The sequence below is a fragment of the Dipodomys spectabilis genome, unplaced genomic scaffold (genome assembly GCF_019054845.1).
Source record: "Dipodomys spectabilis isolate Male_0828 unplaced genomic scaffold, ASM1905484v1 ptg000043l, whole genome shotgun sequence".
Taxonomy (NCBI): Eukaryota; Metazoa; Chordata; class Mammalia; order Rodentia; family Heteromyidae; genus Dipodomys; species Dipodomys spectabilis.
In genome coordinates this window covers 22,536,901-22,561,084 of record NW_024870720.1, presented here as the reverse complement: position 1 = coordinate 22,561,084, position 24,184 = coordinate 22,536,901, and the positions used below count along the sequence as shown (strand labels likewise).

The 24,184-nt window shown below is 33.4% G+C and overlaps 1 protein-coding gene across 5 annotated transcripts in view; it reads left to right on the top strand.

The window, feature by feature from the left end:
• Epha5 (EPH receptor A5) overlaps window positions 1-24,184 on the top strand; it is a 293,039-nt gene that overhangs the window by 249,145 nt on the left and 19,710 nt on the right. For all 5 annotated transcript variants that reach the window (XM_042678116.1, XM_042678115.1, XM_042678119.1 and 2 more), the window contains 5 exons: window positions 8,087-8,154; window positions 9,274-9,399; window positions 10,160-10,345; window positions 22,340-22,401; window positions 23,304-23,513. In XM_042678116.1, coding sequence (XP_042534050.1) covers window positions 8,087-8,154; window positions 9,274-9,399; window positions 10,160-10,345; window positions 22,340-22,401; window positions 23,304-23,513 — 652 coding nt within the window. The remainder of the gene's footprint in view (window positions 1-8,086; window positions 8,155-9,273; window positions 9,400-10,159; window positions 10,346-22,339; window positions 22,402-23,303; window positions 23,514-24,184) is intronic.

Below are 24,184 nucleotides of genomic sequence, written 5' to 3'. Positions count from 1 at the left end.
GAAAATGCTTTAAATTTAATGTACAAGTTCAGATTTTTTCTAATTAATTTAACTTGATTTAATTTCAGCTACATGGTACAATATGCTGAACATGGGGTTTCAGTAACAAATATGAAAACTGAAATCTAAGAAAGTCTAACATACACATTAATTATTTTAAATGGTGAGGTTTTCCTATAGTATACAGCACTAAAGTTGGCCATCTACTTCAGTCTCAAATTTAGGTCTTATAAGAGACAAATTATCTCTGAAGAAGAATGGACAGAAGTTAAATATTAAAAGAAATGATTAATAACTTTGCCTACCTTAAAGTAAATCTCAAAATTATTTATACAAGAGTTGAGCATGTATGAACTTGTATCAGAACCTGTGAGCAAAGATGAAATTTAACTAGCATGACATACTCATTAAAAAACAATATTATTTTTCTTTTGTATAATTAGAAAAAAGGAAAGTGGGATATAATTTTCTTAATTAGAAATACATCACGCACAAATATTAAAAATTCCTAATGTCGTTCTTCAAATAATGTTAAGAATTCAAAAGAAAATGAATGTATGTTTTTGTGTGTATGTGTGTTTTGTGTGTGCAGAAAATTATTCATGCAAATATATCCTTATGTTCTCAATAAAATATTGAGTCTTCATTGAAAGACTTGCTGAAAAGCTGGAATATCAGAAAATAGATCAACTAATTTTGTATACAAAGCAATATAACTGGGCTGGGAAGGTGGCTCAGTGGTGCTTGCCTTGCATGCATGAGACCCTGAGTTCGATTCCTGAGTGCCACATAAGCAGAAAAAGCCGGAAGTGATGCTGTGGCTCCAGTGGTAGATTACTAACCTTCAGCTGAAGAGCTGAGGGACAGTGCTCAGGCCCTGAGTTTCAGGATCCACGACGGATAAAAAACAAACAAACAAAAAACAAAGCAGTATAACCAATAGCCATAAGAATAATTTTCAAGAAACACTATCATCCTCATTATCATCAGCATCATCTTCATCATTGTTTAAGACTATACTATTTATAGTTGTAGAACAGATTACTTTTTACATTTTGGATATTAGAAACACAATGTTTTTTGTCTCTTGAAAGATCATCCATGGATATATATATATATATGTTTTGCCTTCACGTGACATGATGTGATACATACACTTTAAAAATTATTCACTGAACATTCACTGGTCTTTAGAACCCCCTAGAAATAATTTGTGGAATTATACTGTGATAAATTGAGATAGTTAATAGAAATATACTATGGGTAAATAAAGAACTCAAAATCATTGCTCTAGATCCTGGGTTCTGTTTTTCATTCAAATACAGCTTTTGCAAGGCTTGGAGGTTCTGACTTTGCTCTGTCATATTCTTCACCAGGACACCATTGTCTGACATTTGACTCATTATTTATTTATTATTTTACTTTTCTGTGTGTCAGTACTGAGTCTAGAACTCAGGGACTGGGCACTGTCTTTTAGCTTAATCTCTACCACTTACGCTGCAGCTACACTTCTGGTTTTTTGCTGGATAATTGGAGGTAAGAGTTTCAGCATCTTTCCTATACGGGCTGACTTTGTACCTTGAGCCTCAGATGTCAGTCTCCTAAGTAGCTGGGAGTAACTTTTTAGAAGGTGTGATATAAATTTACAACATGAAATTCGTAATTACAGAGTCCAATTTCGACACCGATCTCAAATTATTTTCACCTCCAACACTACTAACTTGGTAGTAACATCCCAAGGAAAAATGTTAACATTCCAAACTTCACTGCTTTGATTCAAATCTCCTCAGTGACAAAAACAATATCTGTATTACAACTGAATGACAATCAGACACCTGATTTTAGATACCTTTTTAATCTGTGGGCTTTAATATTAAGCCATTGTAACTGTTTTGATATCCTTATCATTTTACTTCCCAAAGAACTTGTTTTTATAAGCAAGCTATGTACAATTCATTATTTTAGTTTAAGATTTTAATATGTATAATTTCTTAAACAATGTTATCATATATTCATTTATGATTCTGCTTATAGATACCAATATATATTTATAGCATAACATTATAGATCCCTCTGAAATATTCTTAGAATCAAAACATATTTTTACATTCTTAAATTCAGAAAAACTCATATTCTTTCATTCACTCACTATTTTGGCAATTTTGAGTGTATTCATATGGTTTATTACTTCTAAAGAGTTCAAGTAGAAAGGATAAAGAAGGTTAGTATTTTGAAATTAGAGACACTAAATACTTCTTTTCTTCACTTACAAATTCATATAGAAAGTCATTAAATTTTTATTAGTTTTTTCTCTTTTATCTTTTTAATTAGCTGACAGACACAATCCTATGGTGTTTGACAAAAATAATTACATCCTTTCAACCTCTTGTCTCCTATTAATGGTATTTTAAGTCATTAAATTTTTAAATAAATAAATACTTTTATTTCTAAAATATTTTCATCAGAAGCATGAGACAAATTCCACTTTATTTCATATTGTATATATTCAAAATGTCATAATATGGGTGTTAAAATCAAAACAAATTTCTGTAACCAATTGATAATGAATTAATTAAAACACTGTCTTCATTCTTTAACAAACTTCTTTTCCTATATTGACTATACATTTCTTGAAAGGTTAAAATAAAAATGTATTTTCGTGTATACTTTACACAGATTATTTCATTAATCTTTACACATATCTGACAAGGAGGTGGCTAAAATATAGCAGAAGGGATTTCTTGAAATATATGTAAAATAGATTGTCTAAATTAAAAGCTTTGTATATGAAATATAACTATGAATTGATCCAACATTCCCTTTTTTAACAATTAAAGTACCTCAGACAATTGTGGAATATACATAAGCCTACTATGATCAAAAGGAATCCAATGGTTGTCAATGACAACATTAAAAAGCAACACAAGGTTACCAGTTAAAGCATTAGAAAAAACTTGCTGAACTAGAAACATAAATTTCACATGTCATGTATTTTAAACTACATTGCTATATAGAAGTGATATGAATACACTAAATATTATGAAGGATTGAGGATAGTTTATAATGCAACTTTGGAAGTTTTGAAGTTGGGTTTTTTCAGGTATTTCCAATATAGGTAATACTAAAAGAATTTCAAAGGTTTCTGCTTGGGAAATGCACAAATTCATGTGTACTACACACCATTTCAAAGTGTTTTTGTAGCTTTGTTTTAGAAGATATAGAATAAACACACAATATGGGAACCATGAATAAGATTTTCTTTAGCTTCTCACATGTCCTTAGTAATAGGGTAATTAGCATCCTTTACAGATGTGAGGTAGTTATCCAGGAAGTTGTACCTTTACTTTGTGAGACTCATTACACCACTCCAATATTTAAGAAGATGGTTTCCCACAAGCACACATTTCTATGACATGCTTAATAGAATATTTTCCAGAAATAAAAATAGATCAACTGCATTTATATATATAACTTATTTTCTTTACAATTATATACATATATGCATACACACATATACATATATAACAAAAAATCCCAGGATCTTGGTGTCTAAATGAAGAAAATATTGATGAGAATTATGAGGTTAGCAAGATAGCCTACATACCCAAAGTCCAATTTTAATGAATTTATATTCTTATTGAACAATGAAGTCCCATAAAAAATTAATCTATTTCTATTTTTTACAACACATTAAGTTTGGATGCTTCTTTATAAGGCTGAGTTAGCTGGTGGGTTGTTATTTAGACTAACATTTTCATAATTGGAGTAAAGTCTGAAATGAAAAGTTTGAAATATTTCTCCTCAAACTATTACTTATTCTATCCAAAATTTCATTAATGAAATTATTTAAATGCAAAATTACCATGGTTAAAGTCATCTTATGATAGAAAATAATGAGTGTATATACACATCTATGTATGTATGAAAAATATATACATGTATGTATGTGTATGTATACATTATATGTGTATATATGAAGAAAAATTTGGGTTTTAAAGGAATAGTGGCTTTTAATAATTTAAAATTAAAAATGCAGATTGTTGTATTGCTAAATTGTTGAGGTTTTCTTTAAAACAGGTTTTCCTTGAAGTATAGGAAAAGCATTTTTTAATTTTATCTTGAAATAGAGGAAAAATAAAGAACTGTCAACTTCATAGCTATGCATAGAACTACACTTTTTCTTAAATCAGATTTCAAAACCATTCTGCTATAAACCATTATATTCTATCCAAATTATTTAGTTTGAAACAATTAAAAGTATTTATTTCTGTATGTCAAAGCTGTGGGCCCATCTGTTTGCGAAGTTCTTGTGGAATCAGCATTTGCACGCACTTTGGGGCTCATCCTTTCAGTCCTTTTCCTTACTGGTCACTAGAGTTCCATTTAGTAAATTATTGACAAACTTCTATGATTACTCTGGAGGGCTCAGCATTTATAATCGAAACTTATTATTAAGTATTAAACCTGTCCCTAAGGAAATTTTTCATTGGCAACTTCATCAGCATATAACCACTATCATTTTAACCTTTATGGAAATTTCAAATCTCCAAATACAGATGTAACAGTTGGCATCAAGTTTTTAAGATCAGCATTCATATTATCAGGGTTGTATAATCCAACCTCTTAGATTGGGAGGAAATGGGCAGATTTCTAAGTTATCCACATTTTCATTGCTACATATACATATGAAATACCTCTATAAGCCTATATATAGTTTCTCATACCCAACTTTGCCAAATAACACATTGTTTTCTAGATAAACATTAACATAAATAATAGAAGAGGTATCTTCTGAATAAAAATGCTACAGATAATTTAGGTAAAATATATTCACAGATCTTACAGTTGTAATATGAAACAAAATGAAAAAAACTTTTCATTCAGGAAAAAAATTCAGAAAGTTGAGGCCTAGTTTATATGAGGAATGATACATTCATAGATTGTTGCGTTTGGTTAAAATTATACATCTGGAACAGGTACAGAAGATGATAGTAAATGAACAAGCTTCCTTGCAATACTTTGTTAATGAGGCTGAACCACTATTTGAGTGCCAATCTCTGCCAGCTGCATTTTTACTTGCTGTATCTTGTTGAGGCTAGTTTTAATGGTGCTTTAGGGGGTTCCAGAACTAACTTTTATATGTTAATGTGTCATGCAGCTGTATATGTTACAGAGCCCCAGAGATGTCCATACTCAAAATTAACTTCTTTCTATTGCCCTCCTGGCTCTCACCCTAGGTAATAAAATGTTAACCGCTCCTCACCAAGGTATTCTCAAATCATTTCTAGATGAGACCGAATATTTTATTTCCATTTTCATTTGAGGAATCTGCATGTGAGGCTTTCTTAATGATTTAATGATAAAGGCTATTGGAATATACCACTTTGAAAAGTTATGCATTTATTGAGAAAGTTAGCAGTTGAAATTGGTGGATTGAACATTTGTTATCTATTGCAAAGAATGCATCTACCTGTTAGGTTTCTTTAGAATTCCTGCATAAACCCTTCTGTCAGTATCATTTAAACTGCATTTAGAACATTGTTAAAAAGAAATACCAGTGATTTTTCTTTCTTTAGGCACATACATTAAAGTTCGACAGAACTGAAGCACATCTATTAAACACAGAAAGAATATGTTATCTAAGAAAATTATGAACATTTTGTTAAAATATCTGGATGCATACTTAAACAAACCAAATAAAATACTGGCCTAATTTTGTGCGTTTATTTTTCTCCTCTGCCTTTCAGGAAAGGAGTACATCAGGTGTTAAAAGTTCTTGAATGTTAAATGCATCTAAGTGTTAGGAACAAAATTTCAAAAGCCACCACATCTCATTTTGAGTATTTCTCCCCCTGAGAACATTGTATGTGTTCAGTATGTTTATTTCGAGTTCCTTCAAAAATTTACTGAAGGTGCTTTATCAATTGCCAGTTCTTTAACATGATAAAGCTTACTGTCCTTTTTATTCAAACTTGGCATTAAAATGGACTTTAGTGGTTATCACTGTTATCTATTAATTATACATTAAGAAATCACATAGAGCAAAATACATTTTGTTTTGGTACCAAAATACAGGCTTTATTAAATGTCCCAGAATATGTAACCATAAACAGTCTGTTGGTAAATGCCTATGAATAGTTCACTTACATGGTTATTTTCAAACTAATTGTATTGACTGCCAGCTTTGTTAGTCTTCCACTTTGGCTGTATTTTCCTACTGTGATAATAAATGGAAATTTTATGTTTAATGAATTTAGTTTAGTAGTATTATAGTAATATCTTACAGAAAGTAAATTCTCTTCATTAGGGTTAAACAAAAATTTAAACATTTGTCATTGTTGCCAGTTGTTTAGTGTTAGCAAGGTTAATCACATACCACATCAACTGTGTCAGTATTCATCAGCATAGGCATTTGCCAGACAACTGTGATTGTGTGGATAAACTCAAAATTTCATTCACTCATTCATTAATTCATTCATCAATGTAATAAATATGTAAATGCCATCTCATTCAATGCCAGAATTTGTTTGTAAATACTACCTTTTGCCATTTAAGAAGTTGGTAATAGTAGGGGAATTTACAAACCTGTTCAAATAAGTGTGTTGAACTATAAATGGAAAACCACCACAGCATTAGAGGAACAGAGAAAATTTCTATACTGGGGAAAGTTTCCAGAAGTTGGGAATCAGGGATAAAAGTGATGGCAATAATTGAATAAGACTTCAATAATTGTACATCATTAAAAACAATATCTTTGCAAAAGGGAAGTATAGTAGTCAGATATATGGAAACATGGAGAGATTTCTCATAGATTTTTATGAAATGTTCTATATATAAAGATGAAGAGTAGAGGATAATGTAGGGAATGTGTGTTGGAGTTACGTTGAAGAATTTTTACCTAATATTTTATTGTTGGTTTTATCATCAAAAGATAATTCAACAGGAGAATATCTTATATACAGTATCTTGGTTGTTGGATGTATAATATATTAGGAAAGAAGTAATACTAGTGCAGGTATTCTGAAGACAAAGCAAAGGAGATAAAAATTAATGAGGAAGAGGTAGAGCCAATGAAAAATAAAAATGCTTGATATTTCAAAACTAAAATTTTGTGAAGGGCACAAAAACAATGTGTAGATATTCAGGAAGAGACCACCTTGGTATTAACTACAAGAAGAGAGAAGGGATAACATGGTTGAAGAGAGAAATATTGCAAATTAATTTTACAGACCTATAAAGTTCAGGTATCAATGGAATAAGTCTATCAGAAAGAAGAATATAATTCCCAAAATAAATTTAAAGAGAGGATTGGAAGTATTCAATGAATGGGTAGAAAATAATAGATTCAGAGGAGCGAACTATACAAGTTTAGGAAAATGTCCAAACATATTGAAGAGAGGAACAAAGCATAAGAAAAGCAATTAAAGCTATTAGTTCATCAAGAATAGTTACAAAGTAAAATGAAGTCACCAGGTTAAAGGTTAAGTTGTCACTTATGAACCTTAGAAGGGCAAGGTTTGTCACTAATGACAACAGTTTACAAGAACTTGAAAATTACTGGTTATTGAAAACAACAGAGACAAAAATTTGGGAACCGAAGATGAAGTGGTGGTAGCGATTGTGGTAAGTTTTATAGTACTCTGAGTGTCTGTAGATAGAAAATATGAGTTGGAGCAACTAACGACTCCAAAACAACAAAGGAGAGAGGAAAATATTGAAACATTTCAGAAGGATGATGAAGGAAAGGGTTCATTGGATGAAACGCATTCGTCAGGCAATTCATTCTCAAAAGGGAAAGCAACAGAAAAACAAAATCTGATGTGGTTAATACAGTGCACGCTGTATTAACAAATACATTTACATATAAATGTATTTGTAAAGTTTTCTTTTAACCAAAATTTGGGCAAGCTTATTTGCTGAAAGTGAGGAATACAAACTTGGAATATAAGTTTTATTCCTAAGTTGGTATTTCTTATGACTACTGTGGACATTAGTTCAGTAATTTTATTTGTATTTCCCACTTCTGGGCTTAATGTGATTGACTCGTCCCTGTCAGATGTGACTAATTATAGTTTATTTGTTCCAGGCGGTGTGGTTACAGCAAAGCAAAGCAAGACCCAGAAGAGGAGAAGATGCATTTCCATAATGGGCACAGTAAGCAAATTGCACACAAATAGAAAAGAGGACATTTTATTTTTATTTCTTTTCATAGGTAAAAGACTTACAAGTTTAAAATAAGTCGACATGATAATGATGACGGGCTACTGATGGCTTATTCAATTACTTAAAGAATATTTTCATTATTATCATCAAAAGTGTTTTATCTAACTTAAAATGCTACTTTATTTCAAATCAAATACCAAAACTCATTATAATCACTAACAGCAGAGTGAATAGCAATCTATCACTAAATATAAACATCAGGTTCAAGGATTAAAATTACTCAGTTTCTTCTTTAAGTGTATAAGCAAAAATTTGCCTAAAAATAAAAATCTTGTGGTACAAACTTGGTTCAAATGAGTTGAAATAGGCGACATTTTTAAGAAACTGACAAGATACACTTTTGGCAGTGAACTTAAAACCTAGCTTAAATAAGGCTTAGCTATAGTTTTCAGTGTATTTGTTTTTCCATAAAGAAAATAATGTTAATTTATTTGCCAAATAAATTTAAATGGGTATCTTTTGTTTTGATCACAACTGAAAAATATTGAGTCTCTTTTACAATTCTCTCTTACTTAATATTATTTATGTTCATTACTTTTGAGATAATAGTAAGTAACCTTCAAGGCAGTACACTGAGACTTGGAGAACACAAAAGTCTTCCGTCATACAATCACAAGGGCAGAGAAAAATAGACAATTTCTATTTGTGTACCAGCCTATTGCACCGATACTATCAAAACCTTATTTTAAATGTTTCTGAGAAATCAAAATTAAGAATATTTGACTCTAAAAAGTTAATAAAGAGTAATAAGCAAATAAACTAGTAACATTCCATTGTCCAGTTAAGTTTTATAAAAAGTGCTTAATTTGCATCAGAGATCTAGTCTCTAAATACTGTGATTGAGGAATGTTATTAAATATAAATTTCCTATGAGTGACAATATCTATATTTATTTGAACTATAAATGTAATACATCTGTCCTTGTATAATTGTCATTACTCAGTAGAGAGCCTTTCCTTGCTGCATTTAAACTATACTAACCAGTTAATAAATTTTATACTTTTCTTCAACCATTAACATTTCAATATGAATGCCACCTATTTTTTACAGTTAAACTGCCAGGCGTGAGGACCTACATTGACCCACACACCTATGAAGATCCCAGTCAAGCTGTCCATGAGTTTGCCAAAGAGATAGAAGCCTCGTGCATCACTATCGAAAGAGTGATTGGAGCAGGTACACCAACCTATTTATGAGTTTTATGACTTTTACCTTTTGTTTCTATTGGGAAATGTAATATATCAGTGTCTTGCAGTAACACCAAAGGCTTTTGATCTTTTGTAATTGTCTTGCTTTCAAAGTGGCGTGCAACAAATCACATTGCAAGGCATCATTCTGCTTAACAAATGTCTGGTTTATTACAGAAGCACTGCAGCCAAAATATTTCTATTGTTATTGTTTTACACATACATATATGTAATTCATATAACTTAAAAGTGCTTACATAATTCAACTGATTTCTGCCTTGAAATTGCTTCCTGATCTTTTCCTTTTTCTTTAACAAAAAGGGAGAAATACATGATTTTTAATGTTTTTATTTCTTTCAGATGTTCCCATTTAGATTTCTTTTTTATTTTATTTTATTAATAAGTTTTTTATTGTGAAAATACCATATAGAGAGGTTACAATTACATGAGCAAGGTAATGAGTACATTTCTTATCAAGCATTGTTGCCTCTTCCTTTGTTTCCCCTCACAATCCCTGCCCTCCCATCTGCCCATTTAGGTTTCTGTAGGTGAGGTAGATGAGATTAGTTAAATGTCCAAAGAGCTCAAAGCTTCTAACACAGTTAATGATGTTTGTCCTACTTTTTTATAAATTTTAATAATTTTTATAAATTTAATTCTTGAACACTTCAAGAATTAGAATTCTAAATGCCTTTGCTAGAATAAAAATTCTAAAAGAGTTTGCGTATTTTCTCTATCTTTATCACAAGGTGAATTTGGTGAAGTTTGTAGTGGACGTCTGAAATTACCAGGAAAAAGAGAATTACCTGTGGCGATTAAAACCCTAAAAGTAGGCTATACTGAAAAGCAACGCAGAGATTTCCTAGGTGAAGCAAGTATCATGGGTCAGTTTGATCATCCTAACATCATCCATCTCGAAGGTGTTGTGACCAAAAGTAAGTACAGTGATACAGTATACTGGGCAGGGGAGAGGGAGAGTTTCTGTCTAAATTATATTTACTTAGGCAACCAAGAACTTGATCAAATCAATATATTTAATTTATATTTACACTATACTTTAGCAGATCATTTTTTAATCTAGTTTTCAATGAATTGGTTTTCAGTTGCCCCTACAAATATGTATGTTTGCAGTTATCATGGGTTCAGTGTCCAAAAGTACATTTCAAAGAAGCTAGTTTGTTTTACTTTAGGTTTTGTAACCTTTTATAGTAAGGTAACATTAACTCCAAAGGTCAGCCTTAGTTATGGAGAAAGATCCCACCTGAAAAGAAGGAAACAAGGAGGGAAGAGAGGAAAAGAGAGAAAAAGAGAGAGAGAAGAGAGAGAGAGAGAGAGAGAGAGAGAGAGAGAGAGAGAGAGAGAGAGAGAGAGAGAGAGAGAGAGAGAGAGAGGAGGGAGGGAGAAATAAGGAGGGAGGGAGGGAGGGAGGAAGAAATTGACACATGTATAGTGGCTTCTTATATTAATCCTAGTAATTTTTTCCGTGTTTTGTATACATTTTGTATACATCTGTTTCTAGAAGCTGATGTCACTATCAGGAATAGATCAAATGTAAATTCTGTGAATTCTAGTCTATAAAATGGTACTGTGTTTGGGAAGATGGTTTTGATTTCCAACCCTCCAAATATGCTGCCTGAGGTCTCTCTGCCCCACAAGGCTACAGACAGAGGCAACACAGATAGAAATGCTCACTGTGTGTATTTTTAAGTTTCTGTGCCCAGACACTATATTTCCTCCTTTCAGATGTAGCTCTTGAGGCTCAACTTAGGAAGTCTTCAACTTGTTTTTAATTTACCATGTTGCAACTCACTTTATTTGTGTCCCTAATTTCATGCTCTCTGATCTGATGCTAATGTATTCACCAATTATTCTCAACCTGCAGCACACAGATAATGAGACATAAGTGCAACTAAATCTTGTGAATCTTCTGATTGAAGCTGAGGCAGGGATCCCGGAGTAGCCGCGATGGATGGGTGGTTTCACTGAAATCTTCATCTTTTCCTTGTGTCTTGCCTACATGAGTGAAGTATGGGTCCCCATATAAATTTTCTCCTGTAATTTATTGTGAAAAAGAACACATCATAAATATGCATAGATATATAGATATCTATGCATATTCCAAAGAAATTTCATAACAAATGACATAAAAATCCCACAGGTAGTAGCTTAATTAACTCGTTTGCAATGCAAGACACTTTGGTGTAATATACACAGTGCCGGTTTTGTGGGTTTTTTTTATTTTTTTTACTATATAATGAGATTCTGGGGAAAAATAGCAAAAGAAAAAAATGTTATAATTTTCCCATTTGCATCATGCTTAGCTTTTTTTTTTTTTTGGAAAATGACTCAAATCGACTAAAGGAATATTTCTGTCAAGGTTTGAAATTAGTCATACTTTTACTTGTTAATCTACAAGGCATACAAACAAGCTTTCCTTTATTATATAATTATTACATCTAAACAGGGTATTACAGGAACCTTAGAAGGATTGCCTTTTCATTTAGTTTCTGTGGTATATTCATTGAGTTTCCAACAGGTTTTATTACATAGATTCATAACTACCTTTCAAACACACCTACACCCACATACATATACATACACACATATTCACATAGACACCTCCATAATTATATATTAACTAGAGCTATTCCAGATCAGTATTTTCCAAGACAATCACTTTATTTGCACATGTTTTTCAGCCTAGTTTACACTCATTACCCTTAGATTTTATTACATAGCTATTTTGTATAATATAAAATAAGCACACAGATTACACAAAATGCATATACTTCAATGTTTCATTGGTTACCATGTGGTCACATACCCATTTTCTTTTTAAAGTAGAATATATTAATTATTCAAAGTGGTTTCATTGTTTGTATAATATTCTATGATAATGTTATCCCCCTCTATTTCTCTTTCTGATTTCCTGTACCATTTCTAAACAATTTTGTGTTTGATTAGTTTAACATTTGCATATAAAGTATACACATATGATATTAGATATTATTCACACCATATAACGTTTTAACTCCCATCTGCTGCTTTATTTCTTGAGTTTCGTTTTACATTTACACAATTCCTCTCCAGGTAACTCTCCTAGCTCTGTTTTTGTTCCATTGAGACACTTCCTTTGTCCTAGAATGCCCTCTTCACTTTCATTTCTTTAGGTTTTCTTTATTTTTGCCAGTCCTGAGTCTTGAACTCAGAGCCTGGGCATTCTACCTAAGCTTCTTTTTGCTCAAGGCTAGCTATCACTCTACCACTTGAGCCACAGCACCATTTTCGGCTTTTTCTGTTTATATGGTACTGAGAAATCAAACCCAGGGCTTTATGCATGCTAGGCAAGCACTCTACCACTAAGCCACAGTCCCAGCCCTTCACTTTCTACTTGAACATCAAGTTTAATTCACATGTGACCTTCTCCATAAACTCAATGTCATTTTCATTTATTTATTTATTTAGACTCCTTTTTTTTTTTTTTTGGTCCATAGTGGATCTTGAACTCTGGGCCTGGGTTCTGTCCCTAAGCCTCTTTTTGCTCAAGGCTAGCACTCTACAACTTGAACCACAGGACCACTTCCAGCTCTTTCTGATTAGTGTATTGGAGATAAGAGATTCAGGAACTTTCCAGTCTGGGATGGCTTTGCATCTGGATACTCAGATCTCAGCCCCCTGACTAGGTAGGAGGTGTGAGCCATCTATGCCTGGCAATTTTTGCCTTTAAGCCTGAATGTCTGCATGGCAGAATGGGCACAGCAGAATTCTGAATACTGATATGAAGAGAAAGGACTCCCAATTTGCCACCAGAATACAAGCCTTAGTATGCAAGTGTTCAAGGCCTATGTTTGTTTAATGAATGTGAAGGCTGCCCACCAATAGTGAGAGCTGGGGATTGTTCTGAGTTCATTGAGGGCTAGTACATAACTTCAGTGCTTTCTGCTCAGTTGATTTGGGTGCGTGTGTGTGCTGGGATTAAATTGGGAGCCATGTTTGAATTTGAGAAAGTAAGTGAGAGTAAGGTAAGGGTTAGAAGATGACGAACAAGTATGGTTGGTGTCATGAATTGGATATGAAATGCGCTCCCCCCATCTTCCCCTCCCCCAGGCTTAGGTGCTTCATTTTCTCAATTTCAGATTCCAGGATCAGTTGGCAGCCTATGTAGAACTTTTATAACTCTGCTGAAAGAATGTGTTCTGAATACAGTGCCTCCTTAGAAAAGTGAGGAATATGTTTCTGCCCTTTGTCATGTTGTGTATTTTATCTGCACATTTTACTTTCCTTACTAACCATAAGCTCTTTGAAATTGCAATAGGTTTGTAGTCTGTTATGTGTATTGTAGGGAAAGACACGCTAGGTAATATAAAGAAAAGAAATAAATGAAATTAATGAGTGAATACATTAGAGTTACATGAATATTCTGAAGATAAGGCATGTATATTAGTGATATAGTGATATGGCATGCATATTAGTTTTAAAGCTACAAATTCTATCATGTACTCTCAAGAAGAAAAATTGAGAGTTACTGGTAAGAAATTCCTTGCAAGTCTTTTCACAAGATCCTGCATATATTAATGTAGTTATTGCTAAAACCATTAGCATTGTTTTAGGACTTTACTAAGCAGGATGCTGTTGCTTTTAATGTATAATCTCCTTTAATTCTTGCAATAATTCTACTTGATAAACCAATTTTAAATGTTGTTTTACCTGAGAGCTCATGCCCTTATAGAGTGACTGAAAAACATTTGAGTGACTGAAAAACAAACAATGAGCAAATATACTAAATATTTTAAGTTGAGAAAAGCAAGCTAGGTGAGAAACTAGAGAGACTAGAGATTGCTTCTGTTGAACATTATGGTTTTTATTTTATTTAGAATAAAATGAAACTATGGAACTCATAGATATCTATATGCAAAATACTATAGGGAATGGAAACAGACAACTGCATGAAATTTTCAAATTGATGTTATTGTTGTTTTTATTTCCAGTTCTAGGGCTTGAACTCAAGGCTTGGACACTGTCCCTGAGGCTTATTGTTCTCAAAGCTAGCACTCTACCACTTGAGCCACAGCACCACTTCTAGATTTTTTTTGAGTAGTTTATTGGAGATAAGTGTCTCACTGACTTTCCTTCCTGGGGTTGGCTTGGAACTGTCATCCTCAGATCTCAGCCTCCTGATTAGCTAAGATTATAGGTGTGAGCCACCAAGGCTCAGATTCTAGATAACTTTCTAAGGTTGAAACAACTTAATTTTAAGGTTGTTTTGTTTTCTTCTCTTGATGAGGGTTGTCTATTCCTGTTATAAGCACACAATCCTACTTTCTTGTTAGCTATTAGTAATTGAGTCTTAATGATTGTGTTATTGTGTTTCTCTTGGGGTTGAAATAAAAGTAATTTCAAACAGCTCCAAGTGTTAATATGCCAAATGGAATGTAACCCAATGAAAATGGCCTAATGAGATAAAACTGTACATGTATAGGCAGAAGCTTGTCTTTAATCATTTACAATTCATAAGGTGTTTTTAAGGGAAATTCAGTGATGCCTACTTTTCTAGTGAATTATGATGTCCTAAATGAAATGGTCCCTCATAGCCCTAAGTAGTATTACATGTTTGCTATGAGTTCAACTAATGGTTTCAGTAAAGCAGACAGTATAAATGCAAATAAAATAAGTCCAGATTTAACTGCAAATCTTGTGATGTGAGGTTGCCTTATGTAATGTTTCTCAAAATTGAATGTGCCTCTAGTGTTATTGTTAAATTGCAAAAGTCTGTTACAATTGATCCCTTTTGGGACATACATTTTACAATTTTAACAAGCTCACAGGTCATGTTTCTACTGCTTGGCAAGACCTATGAGAAGCAAGAATTAGATTCATGTTATTCCAAATCAGTTTCATCTACTACTATGAAACACACTTGCTTCACCATGAGGGCCATGACCTGTTCTTTTTTAGAGATTTGTAATGGATATTAGCTCTACAAAAATCACATGGTAAAAATCAAACAAAAAAGCACATTTATTTTATCATAATAAGAAAGTTCTTACCATGAAAGCTGAATCTGGATTTTTACAATACAGTATTTCTTTCTCGAGAAAAAGTAGTGTACAACAGATCTCTAGAATTACTGTTCTCTTTTACAACTCAAATATATAAGCTTGTCACAGGTGGCTCATGTCTGTAATCCTACTTAAGGGTTGAGATGTGAGGATAGTGGTTCCAAGCCAGCCCAGAAAAGTCCCCTGAGACTCTTATCTCCAATCAGCTACTGAAAAACTGGAAGTGTTGCTGTTGCTCAAATAGTGGAGTGTTATCCTTGAGCACAAAGAGGCTCAGGGACAGTGCCCAGGCCCTGAGTTCAAGCCCTAAACTCACAAAAACTAAAACAAAAACAAAAACCACCTCAACCCTCAAATATATATTAATTGAAAAACTCTACATTTCTCTCTCAGCCTCTGACAATTACCTTTCTACTTGGTAGGTTTAGCTACTTTAAATGCTTCTTACACATCGGTTAATTAAAAATAACAGTTTAGTAAGTTGGTTAGAGGGTACACTTATAGGGACTATATAAAAGGATGGAATAAATTTCTTATTAAACATGTCATCAATGAATAAATATTTTGGTATGAGATAGGGATGGTTATCAAGATTTTATTAAAATGAAGAATAATTATTGGTGACATTTTAAAATATAAATTATCACTTAAATGCTTTAATTTTTAGATCATAGTTACAAAAAGCAGGAAAACAAGATTTATATTTTGAACAATTTTTAGAGAACATTCTGTACTCAATTGAAATAATGAATTGAATCCTGAGTCTCTTTCTTTGAATACCACCTGTTGTAATATAATAATAGTAGAATTTTAATAACATTTAATAATAATATTGTGCCTTGTAAAGGTAGGCTTCCAGTAAGTCAATAATTTAGAGCTCTTTTATGATTATTAATCATAAACATGAATCTACAAATAATGTATTTTTCCTGCATAGACTATTTCTGGAACAAGCTCTTAGTAAATAATATGAAGTAATGTCAAAACTCCTATGTGATTAAAATCATGTTTTGACATGCTTTATGAGCTCTTTTCACATGAATCTGTAATAATATACTTTCAAGATTATTGGCATATCTACTCTTTGTACTTCAAACTGGATAATGAAAAATGATTTATACAGCTTGATTGAATTTACAGGGTTAGAGTGAACCATGTTAATTATTGCTATGTCATTCTTGTGGGCTAGCAGGAACTGAGACAAAGCATAAGCCAAACTAAACGTAATTAGCATTAAAATGACTCATGCATGAAAAATAATTTAATAGGCCCTGAAGTGTCTTATTGTTGCTAACAACAACAACAAAAGATCCTATTTGTTTGCAAACATTCATTGTGATTGATTTTCTTTCTCATTTAATATAAGAGAGATGCTTTAGGTCCCTATCATATTGTTCAAAGAAAGTTTTAGTTTTTGACATTATGATTTGTACTGTCTTGAACAATTAATCTAACTTTTAAAAGTAGTTGAAAAAAACTAACATGATGAGTATCAGGTACACATCTTTCCTAAAAATAATCACCATTTATCCAAATAAAATATTATTTAAAGATAATTCATTGTCAGGCTGTGGTGGCTCACTCCTGTAATCCTAGTTACTTAAGAGGCTGAGATATGAGGCCTCAGGTTTGACGGCAACATGGGCAGGAAAGTCCAGGAGCCTCTCATTAAGCAGCAAAAAGCCAGAAATAGAGCTGTTGTTCAAGTAGTGGAGTACTGGTCTTGAGTGAAAAAGCTAAGGGACAGTGGCCAGGCACTAAGATCAAGCTCCAGTACTGGTACTGTAAAAGTTCCAAAGAACTGTAAGAGTTGTAAGGACCTGTGAGAATTGTAAATGGATAGAAAATGAAAGGCCTACACAGATAAAGGACAGAAAATAAGTGAGGCATAGATTTTTGTTTTATTTTGTTTTGATGATCAAGATGTCTGCTCATGGAGTATAAGCTAAAAAATACCAAAGAGGAAAAATTAAGGCCATTTTTCCTTAAAATTGCTGAAATTCAGTTCTTCAGTGGCTTTACAATGTGGGAGGCTGCTTCAGTGAATTTCTACAAGAGAGGGGAGAGATTAGCCAGAGTAGAAGAATCATATTTGGAGAAGATCGTAAAAGCATGAGCTGATCACAAACAATAAGATCTAGGTATTTCTAGTTACATCAGGACTTACATTCAGCAGGTACATAAATAATCCTTTTAGTCTTACCAGCTAACAATGTACTAAAATACTTCCAGAACGCTTAGTAAAAATAAAAATAAAAACATAAATAGAAGCTCATGGCAGAGTTACTACATGACATCTTTCTACAAAAAGTCAGCTTCATCCTTGACTATGCCTGAGGGTATCAGTTGAGGCAATTGAACAGACAGTGTCTGGTGCAGCAGTGTGTTCCACGGTACTCTCACAGCTGTACAAATTAGGACCTACAGCTTTCTCTGCCAGAACAAGCTTTCATCTCTTGAGAAAGTTTATTAATTTTGGACGCTTGAAGTAAAAGAGCTTTGGACAAAATAAAAGACTAAAACAGTCTCTGATGTCTCAGAACCAAAAGGGCTCCAAACAGAATATAGTATCTTTAAAAATAAATGCCTATTCTGCTTTAAAGGGTTCAGCAATATAATTAAAATAATCTTTAAATTAGAGGTAATCTTTAAATTAAAGGCATTTTTCAATTTGAGAACAAAAATTACAATTATAGGATGTAAAGATAATGCAGTCAAAATATTTACTGCATATCCAGTGAAACTAGGAAAACTGAGCAGAAGATTTGGGTTGGGAAGGATGGGGAAGATTGAAACACAGGATGATATCGATGAACAAGCATTCTACTAATAAACTGATTTGTTGTATGGCAATCCCTTGGTACAACTACTTAAAGATGATAAAAATATAAATTTGAAAGAAGATGCACTGCATTCATAAACTAACATGTTCAATTGAACATGAACAACTATGTAAAGATAATTATTAAAATATTGTTTTATTTTTTTAAAGGAAAAGACCACTTGTTCACATTGTTGCAGTCATTTACGAATACAATCTAAATGATTCATTGACCTTTTTTACCGTTGTTTTGCATTTCAACCCATTTGTAAGTACAACATTCCTTACTGTAATCACTTCTACTTCATGATTTGAAACAAGACAATGGCATATTTCAGGTAATATGTCCAGATACATGTTTCTTCTCCTGGAGACTTCATTTCCTGGACACATATTACTATACCTGAGCTCCCTTTCTTATTCAAGGTTCAGAACAAATGGCAACTCTAACACATTTTCTTGGTACACATGATGTTTTCCCTAGTGTGGACAAATATACAGAAATGGTGTTTGACAAACTTTAAAGAAAATGACAGAAATATGTAATGTACTTTAACCTCACATTAAGAGAATATTAACTTTAATGTATTTTTTAAAAAGTATCTAAGAAATTAGAATTTCCTATCTTATTATTCTAACCATTGTATTTTAAATACTCTTTCAATGAAGAATCTTCTTTCTTCATTTTTTTCCTCTAATTGTCAAACCTGCTATGACTAAATTTGTCATGTTGTATAACATTATGTCTAAATATGTCTATAGCATTATATCTACAGCTATGCAATACCCTCAGTTAATAAATTCTTATGGAAAGTACCCTGGGAAGAACGGTATTAAGCTAAAGATATGCACTATATGATGATATAGTAATTATATAGTATTCATTTCATTTCATGGAAAAAAGCATAAGAATATTTTCAAAAGTTAAATAATAGGCACAAATGAGTAATTTGAATGTCAGAGATCTTTTTCTTAACTCAATAAATATTTCATATGTTATGTTTTTATTATGGACAACAGGGACATATATTAAAATACGGAATATTAAAGCAAGTTTTTATTCTTTAAATATTTTTTCCAAATACTGAAGTTTGTACTTAGGACTTTGCATCTGGTAAACAAGCATTCTACAACTTAGATGATGACTAGGACCCTTAGTTTACTCTGGTTATTGTTAAGAGTTTTGTGCTGCTGCTGCTGCTGCTGCTCCTCTTCCTTTCCTCCTCCTCCTCCATTCCTCCTCCTCCTCCTCCTTTCCTCCTCCTCCTCCTCCTTTCCTCTTCCTCCTCCTCCTCCTCCTCTTCCTCTTCCTCCTCCTCCTTTTCTCCTCCTCCTCCTCCTCCTCTTCCTCCTTTTCTCCTCCTCCTCCTCCTCCTCCTCGTCCTCCTGCTCCTCCTCCTCTTCCTCTTCCTCTTCCTCTTTTTCTCCTCCTCCTCCTCCTCCTCCTCCTCCTTTTCTCCTCCTCCTCCTCCTCCTCCTCCTCCTCCTCCTTTTCTCCTCCTCCTCCTCCTCCTCCTCCTCCTCCTCCTTTTCTCCTCCTCCTCCTCCTCCTCTTCCTCCTCCTCATCCTCCTCCTTCTCCTCCTCCTCCTCCTCCTCCTCCTTTTCTTTCTCCTCCTTCTCCTCCTCTTGGACTGGCCTGCACAATGATCCTTGTGTTTACACTTCCTTCGGCAGCTAGGATGATAGGTATAGGTTTTTCAACTGAGCTATAAAAACTTTCCTCACAGACTTTTTAATGGTTTTTTGGCCTGGGCTGGCATACCATCATGATCCTCCCAGCTTTTGTCTTTTGAATATCTAGGAATACAGGTATTCTTCTACATTGGGTGATATGTACATTTCTTTTGTTTTGCATAGCATCAGCTGTTCCCTCTTTCCCATTTGTTCCCTCCTTCCCATCGCTGCCATTGAGTTGCTTAGTTCATTTTGGTTAATGTCCAGTGCAGCTGATGGATCCCGCTGTTGTATGTTTTTCCCTGATTCCCTCTAGTTCTGTGTCATCTTCCTGGTTTCCCTCCGGTGTACACATATATACCATATATGTAATCAGCAGCATGGGGTTATTTAGTAGTGATTCAAACAGATGAGTGGAAGACCTTTGTTTCTTAAGTCTTGTTAATTTTGTGGTATCACCTTACATTTTGGACTTAACATCCACTTATCAGAGAGACCATGTGCCGTTTGTCTCTGCTCTTGGCTTACCTTGTGCAACATGGTTTCTTCCAGCTCTATCCATTTCCCTGCAAATGCCATTATTTTGTCCTTTCTAATGGCTGCATAATATTCCATTTGGATCCATTCATCTGTACATATCACCCAATGTGGAAGAAATAACTGTATTGCAAAGCTTATAGAACTCATAAATGTATAGACCATGATAGACAATTTGCCCCATGAAAGTTAGAATGTGTTTGTGACTTTCACTAAGCCTCACTATCCCACAATACTGCAAAATTTGGGAAATTATGTAACCACTTAATCACAATAAAAAAATGAAAAAAAAGAAATAATACAGGTATTCTTATAATGGTGCCTATACCATTTTTTTTTAGATATTTAATTATGTGGCAAGAATTTCTGCTCTTTTATTTCTCATGTTGTACTGTACATATATAGTTTTATGGGATGTAAAATGTGATCTGTTCTCTTATGTGATTTACATCCAGCAAACTTTAAGTGGTAAAATCTATTTTCATGCTTTAGATAACTTGGTAGATACAGCTATGAAGTAGATTATATTAATTTGAGCAGAAGAGCGAACTGAGGCACAGAGATATTTGACTTCCCAAATACTAAATGGCTGGGAATATATTAATCAGATTCTCCAGAGACAAAAACCAATACCACATATAAAAGTGTATGCACACACATATACTTTCACACTCTCAATAGAGAGAATCTATTGGTGAAAAGGGACTCGGGATTATGGGTACTGGTGAGTTTTATGAAAGGTTGGTCCACAAACTGAAGACCCTGAGAAACTGATAGCTCAGTCATTGGAATATCTCAGAGTAAGGAAAATAGTTTCTGTGACTATCCTTAGAGACTAAATACCAGGAAAACCTGAAGGGATGAGGATGTGCTGATGTAAATCCTGCAAGTTTTACTTCAGAAGCAGAACAATAATCATTTACTCATTAGTTTTTGCACCAATTCTTTATCAGGCCTTTGGCAAATTAGATGATGCCTGCGCATATTGAAGGGCAGTTGTTTTTGATACACTTTTCTTCCACACTGATCTTCACTGGAGCATCTTCCTAAGCACAACGAAATTACCGATGTGACAGATTTCCTAGAAGTTACTTACTATAGTCAAATTTGAGAGATAAAAATGAACTGTCACAGGAAATGATCTGATCTATATAGAAAAGAGAAGTATGGCCTTAGAATCTGCCCAATTAACTTCTGGGCTACTCTGGCATGACAAAGAAGGATAGCCTCTTCCTCCAGAGATGATGATTTCTATAGAAATTTTCACAAAGCAATGGAATTAGAACACTTCTTGAATGAACTAGCAAACTTGGGGTTGTTGAAGATGGTAGGTGTGGTAGGGAGCAGAAAAGTAAGTAATCATTAAAAACAAAGAATTACCCAAATATAAAGTGCAACATACATTTTATAGTTTATGGATCATAAAGAAGATGGTCAGAGAGGTTAAAAACTTTGATTAAAAATTGATATGAAGATGAATATGGTATATTATACATTGTATTATTTTCTTCACCAAAATAGAACTCACACTAAACTACAGATACACAGAAGGGTTAGACGTTAACAACTGTGAGAGCATTTATGTTTGTTTATCTTAACTGTCATTTACTAACATTGTAACACCTTTTTCTCTTGGACCCAATCCTGTGAGTAAATCATCATAATTCCAAGAACTTGTTTATTACTCAAGAAGAATATTGCTATTATACACATACATACACACATATGTACCCACCCATAAATTTGGATACCAATAAAAATATCAAAATTTTTTTGAGAAGAAAGCAAAATGAAAGAAAAGAATTTGTATCACAGTTTATATCACTCTATTTTCAGGTAAACCAGTGATGATAGTGACAGAGTATATGGAAAATGGCTCTTTAGACACATTTTTAAAGGTAAGATTTGAAACTGTTATTCAACGTTGCGTATATAACGTCCATGACATTCAGGTTAACACTACACAGCTTTAAAGCAAACATGTTAAATAGGATCGGGACATATGGAAACAGAATAATTATACTCCAAAATTAAGTACAGTTTGAAACATGTTCTTCTCAGAAAACTTATGCACATCAGCATGTATGACCTCATGTTTCACTTAAGTACATTGTAATTAGAAACTAAATAAAAGATAATGGGGATGATTATTTTTTAGAATAGTGTCTTACTTTTCACATGGGCATGCATCTGAGACATAATTAAGGCTAATTCATAATTTACCTATTTCTGGCTTCCCATTATTGCTGGGAATGCCAGTATGTGCTGCCACATCCATCCACATATGAAGATGGAGTCTTTTGGACACTTTTTTTTCCTTAGGTTGGGTTGCATGGTCCTCCAATCTCATCCTTTTACAAACTTTGAGATGATAGACATGTACCATTGTACCAACGATGGGTTGAAAAGTTTTGCAAACTTCTTTCCCTGAGCTTGCCTTCAATCAGAGTCCTCCTCCCAGTCTCAGCTTCCAAGTAGCGAGGATTACAGGAGGACGCAGAGACACTCAGCAGAACAACTATTTTTATGGCTGAAAGTACAGGAGTTATGAAGCAAAAAAAAAAAAAAAAGCAATGAAATGAGATTGTTTTGACAGGGCTTTCTGAGGCCTTATCTGGTTTGATAGATAAACATTACCGATGTTCACTATTTAGTTTCTGTTTTCCAGTTGCCTTCAGAAAGGAATGGCATATGAATTTGGGGCATGATAATATTAATTTGGAGCTTGAAGGAAGATACTGTCATATTTTCCTTCTGTGATTGGTATTGCTTGACTAATATTTTACCATTTTCTTTGCAGAAAAACGATGGCCAGTTCACAGTGATTCAGCTTGTTGGCATGCTGAGAGGCATAGCTGCAGGAATGAAGTACCTTTCTGACATGGGCTACGTGCATAGAGACCTTGCTGCTAGAAACATCTTAATCAACAGTAACCTTGTGTGCAAGGTGTCTGACTTCGGGCTTTCCAGAGTCCTGGAAGACGATCCTGAGGCAGCCTACACCACAAGGGTGAGATCTATCAGATTGCACTCTAGATGAAATGCATTTAATTATTAAAGACATTAAAAGAAATCCAAAAAAAAAAAGATGTATCCCTAACCAATTTGGCAAGAGACAGTGAGCAAGAGAGAAAGAGAGAGAGAAAATTAAAAATATCTATCGCTCCTTTTCATTTAGGCAATTCAAATATTACACTCATTTGCAGACAGTATCATTTACATAAATGATGTGATTTTGAGAAAGGTAGATACTCGGGCTTATATATTGGGGAAAAAGTGAAATGTACACACATATATGAAAAGGCAGATATAAAAATACTGGACAATTCGAACTGTTTTCACTAAGGTTTCTTCAATGATAAAGTAAATATTTAAAAATAGATTTTAATTAATTTATCTTGTTGAGTAAAAGAGGTATTCTTTCAAAAAGTATTAAATTTTCTGGAAGTATTTCAATTCCTAGCTACTTTTCTTATGTACTAGAAAACTGTTAGGTGTGCATCTAGTGAAAACTGGTCAGTTATCCCTATTGCTTGGAAGTTATCCATATTCATCAATTATAATGACTGTAAATCAACACTTTTTCTAGAGAAGTAATGTCCTCCTACTTGATAAAGTATATAACTACAGTTTTCCTCAGGAATAAGAGCATGTTTATGGCTAAAACAGTTTTGGACAAAT